At 44.3% G+C, this 4,664-nt stretch overlaps 1 protein-coding gene across 1 annotated transcript; it reads right to left on the bottom strand.

The window, feature by feature from the left end:
• Nucleotides 1–776: 776 nt before the first annotated feature.
• LOC127922251 (uncharacterized) lies at nt 777–4,047 on the bottom strand. The gene is made up of 4 exons (XM_052505876.1): nt 3,958–4,047; nt 3,692–3,774; nt 1,815–2,714; nt 777–1,646 (listed from the first exon to the last, which is right to left on the bottom strand). The coding sequence occupies exons 1-4, from the start codon at nt 4,045–4,047 to the stop codon at nt 1,526–1,528; spliced, it is 1,194 nt and encodes a 397-aa protein (XP_052361836.1). The 3' UTR covers nt 777–1,525.
• Between the last annotated feature and the right edge of the window lie 617 nt (nt 4,048–4,664).

The following is a 4,664-nucleotide window of genomic DNA, read 5'->3' as shown; positions in this document are numbered from 1 at the left end:
TTTTCTATTTTATATGCTATACTATGCATCGGTATCTAAAAAGGTAGAAAGGATAGTTGACTTCTCCTAAATGTATATTCTGATCTGAGTTGGTCCTACCCACACCTTCCTCCTCCTCTTAGATGTATGTTCTGATCAGCGATTACTGGGATATTCAAGTCCGGGCTCTGGCTGGGCCACTCAAGGGACATTCAGAGACTTGTCCCGAAGCCACTCCTGTGTTGTCTTGGCTGTGTGCTTAAGGTCGTTGTCCTGTTGGAAGGCGAACCTTCGCCCCAGTCTGAGGTCCTGAGTACTCTGGAGCAGGTTTTCATCAAGGATCTCCTGTACTTTGCTCCGTTCATCTTTCCCTCGATCCTGACTAGTCTCCCAATCCTGGCTGCTGAAAAACATCCCCACAGCATAATGCTGCCACAACCATGCTTCACCATAGGGATGGCGCCAGGTTTCCTCTTTGGCATTCAGGCCAAAGAGTTCAATCTTAGTTTCATCAGACCAGATAATCTTGTTTCTCACGGTCTAAGTCCTTTAGGTGCCTTTTGGCTGTCATGTGCCTTTTACTGAGAAGTGGCTTCTGTCTTGCCACTCCACCATAAAGGCCTGATTGGTCGAGTGCTGCAAAGATGGTTGTCCTTGTGGAAGGTTCTCCCATCGCAACAGAGAACTCTGGAGCTCTGACAGAGTGACCATCGGGTTCTTGGTCACCTCCGTGACCAAGGCCCTTCTCCCGATTGCTCAGTTTGGCAAGGTGGCCAGCTCTAGGAAACCCTTCCCCATATCTGTGTCGTGACACAGTCCTGTCTCTGAGCTCTAAGGACAATTCCTTCGACCTCATGGCTTGGTTTTTGCTCTGACATGCACTGTCAACTGTGGGACCTTATATAGTCAGGTGTGTGCCTTTCCAAATCATGTCCAATCAATTACATTTACCACAGGTGGACTCCAATCAAGATGAAGAAACATCAAGGATGATCAATGGAAACAGGATGCACCTGAGCTCAATTTCGAGTCTCCTAGCAAAGGGTCTCTGTTTTAATTTTTAATATATTTGCAAACATTTCTGAAAACCTGTTTTTGCTTCGTCATTATGGTGTGTAGATTGTGTGTAGATTGATGAGGATGTTTTAAATTCGTTTAATCTATTTTAGAATAAAGCTGTAGTGTAACAAAATGTGGGGTAAGTCAAGTGGTCTGAATACTTAGCGAATGCACTGTATGTCGGTAAGTAGCCTTCCACAAGCCTTGGTCTGAACAAACCAGAACGGCTCATAGGACAGATCTCCTGTTTCTGAAGCGTGAGGCAGAGGCAGGAGAGTATGTAGTGTTATGTATATTTTATGGATATCATGTATTTTATTTGTTGTGTTTTATTTCCTGTTTTGACCCCAGAAAGTGGGGCTAATTGAGGATCCCAATAAATACTACTAAATACTACACAACTTATTCTGAGACCTGGACCAGGCTGCATGGAGCTGGTTTGAAAAGGATTTAAAAGTCATATGAATGTGGCTCACCTTTTAGTCAGTTACATTTCTATGGCAGCGAATCCTTCACCAACTAACCTCAGGCCAACTCTATCCTGAATGAATCCTTCACCAACTAACCTCAGGCCAACTCTATCCTGAATGAATCTTTCACCAACTAACCTCAGGCCAACTCTATCCTGAATGAATCTTTCACCAACTAACCTCAGGCCAACTCTATACTGAATGAATCCTTCACCAACTGACCTCAGGCCAACTCTATCCTGAATGAATCCTTCACCAACTAACCTCAGGCCAACTCTATCCTGAATGAATCCTTCACCAACTAACCTCAGGCCAACTCTATACTGAATGAATCCTTCACCAACTGACCTCAGGCCAACTCTATCCTGAATGAATCCTTCACCAACTAACCTCAGGCCAACTCTATCCTGAATGAATCCTTCACCAACTAACCTCAGGCCAACTCTATCCTGAATGAATCTTTCACCAACTAACCTCAGGCCAACTCTATCCTGAATGAATCCTTCACCAACTGACCTCAGGCCAACTCTATCCTGAATGAATCCTTCACCAACTAACCTCAGGCCAACTCTATCCTGAATGAATCCTTCACCAACTGACCTCAGGCCAACTCTATCCTGAATGAATCCTTCACCAACTGACCTCAGGCCAACTCTATCCTGAATGAATCCTTCACCAACTGATGTCAGGCCAACTCTATCCTGAATGAATCCTTCACCAACTGACCTCAGGCCAACTCTATCCTGAATGAATCCTTTACCAGCTGACCTCAGGCCAACTCTATCCTGAATGAATCCTTCACCAACTAACCTCAGGCCAACTCTATCCTGAATGAATCCTTCACCAACTAACCTCAGGCCAACTCTATCCTGAATGAATCCTTCACCAACTAACCTCAGGCCAACTCTATCCTGAATGAATCCTTCACCAACTAACCTGCTCCCAAGCAGGCCAACTCTATCCTGAATGAATCCTTCACCAACTAACCTCAGGCCAACTCTATCCTGAATGAATCCTTCACCAACTAACCTCAGGCCAACTCTATCCTGAATGAATCCTTCACCAACTAACCTGCTCCCAAGCAGGCCAACTCTATCCTGAATGAATCCTTCACCAACTAACCTCAGGCCAACTCTATCCTGAATGAATCCTTCACCAACTAACCTCAGGCCAACTCTATCCTGAATGAATCCTTCACCAACTGACCTGGCAAGCAGGCCAACTCTATCCTGAATGAATCCTTCACCAACTGACCTCAGGCCAACTCTATCCTGAATGAATCCTTTACCAACTAACCTCAGGCCAACTCTATCCTGAATGAATCCTTCACCAACTGACCTCAGGCCAACTCTATCCTGGCCAATTAATCCTTCACCAACTGACCTCAGGCCAACTCTATCCTGAATGAATCCTTCACCAACTGATGTCAGGCCAACTCTATCCTGAATGAATAGTCCAACTGACCTCAGGCCAACTCTATCCTAATTAAATCCTTTACCAGCTGACCTCAGGCCAACTCTATCCTGAATGAATCCTTCACCAACTAACCTCAGGCCAACTCTATCCTGAATGATCCTTCACCAACTGACCTCAGGCCAACTCTATTTCAATGAATCCTTCACCAACTAACCTCAGGCCAACTCTATCCTGAATGAATTCTTCACCAATAACCTCAGGCCAACTCTATCCTGAATGAAGATACTTCACCAACTAACCTGCTCCCAAGCAGGCACAACTCCTATCCTGAATGAATCCGTTCACCAACTAACCTCAGGCCAACTCTATCCTGAATGAATCCCTTCACCAACTATCCTCAGGCCAACTCTATCCTGAATGCCTTCACCAACTGACCTCAGGCCAACTCTATCCTGAATGAATCCTTCACCAACTAACCTCAGGCCAACGACCTACCCTGAATGAATCAGAACCAACTGACCTCAGGCCAACTCTATCCTGGAATGAATCCTTCAAACTAACCAGGCCAACTCTAACCTGAATGAATCCTTCACCAACTGACCTCAAGCCAACTCTATCCTGAATGAATCCTTCACCAACTAACCTCAGGCCAACTCTATCCCTGAATGAATCCTTCACCAACTAACCTCAGGCCAACTCAGTGAATGAATCCTTCACCAACTGACCTCAGGCCAACTCTATCCTGAATGAATCTTTCACCAACTAACCTCAGGCCAACTCTATCCTGAATGAATCTTTCACCAACTAACCTCAGGCCAACTCTATCCTGAATGAATCCTTCAGAACTGACCTGCTCCCGGGCAGGCCAACTTTATCCTGAATGAATCCTTCAGAACTAACCTGCTCCCGGGCAGGCCAACTCTATCCTGAATGAATCCTTCAGAACTAACCTCAGGCCAACTCTATCCTGAATGAATCCTTCACCAACTAACCTCAGGCCAACTCTATCCTGAATGAATCCTTCAGAACTAACCTGCCCAACACTATCCTGAATGAATAGTCTGAACCGCGAGTTGAGGACCAATGAAATCAGAATCCCTCCCTCTTGCAAAGAGTGCGTCATCATCTCCTTCATTTGAGGAAGAAGACTGATTAAATATGTTATTAATTAAATGTTTGTGTGATTTTTATTTATTTTTACAATTAAAAAAATACCTATCACATGATTTAGTAATGACAGAATGCATTTAGAAACTAAAATCGGCTTCTTCTATAATAATTAATCTTTAACATTAAATAGCAGAAAAAAACAATGAAGTCAACATTCATTCCAGGTATATTGACACCTTGGCGGATATTTTCCTTCATTAATGCAGTTGCTCACTATTTGAACATCATTGGATGTGGTTTATTTCAGCATCGATCAATGAAGTTCAGCAAGCCATGTTGAGGACCATTTTGAAATCAGAATCCTTCTGCAGGCTGGCCCACCTTGAAGAGAAATATCCACCGTCGTACATAGGATGAAGCCTGCTCAGGAAGTCTATAAAAAAGCCCATTGCATGCATTTCTTCGCAGGATACCCCTCAGAACACAGTGTGTATTTACTGATGTAAATCAGGTTCTGGGCGTAACAAAGGGTTTCCCGGAGGAGATCCATTCTGGTCTGTTTTTTTCTCTCTCTATCTCGTATCCTCCAGTTGGGTTCAGTACGCAGATGACACTGTGGTTTGCTGTTGC

Source organism: Oncorhynchus keta, unplaced genomic scaffold, assembly GCF_023373465.1.
Source record: "Oncorhynchus keta strain PuntledgeMale-10-30-2019 unplaced genomic scaffold, Oket_V2 Un_contig_25002_pilon_pilon, whole genome shotgun sequence".
Taxonomy (NCBI): domain Eukaryota; kingdom Metazoa; phylum Chordata; class Actinopteri; order Salmoniformes; family Salmonidae; genus Oncorhynchus; species Oncorhynchus keta.
Note: the sequence above shows the minus strand (reverse complement) of the source record. Positions and strands in the feature narration are given on the sequence as shown.

What these genes read in the sequence shown, in the direction of transcription:
- LOC127922251 (XM_052505876.1), bottom strand. Translation starts at nt 4,047, where the DNA reads ATGACGCACTCTTTGCAAGAGGGAGGGATTCTGATTTCATTGGTCCTC. An exon ending in TTCAGGATAGTGTTGGGCAG is followed by an intron (nt 3,775 to 3,957) that starts GTTAGTTCTGAA and finishes GCCCGGGAGCAG; the next exon opens with GTCAGTTCTGAAGGATTCAT. An exon ending in CAGTATAGAGTTGGCCTGAG is followed by an intron (nt 1,647 to 1,814) that starts GTTAGTTGGTGA and finishes AGTTGGCCTGAG; the next exon opens with GTTAGTTGGTGAAAGATTCA.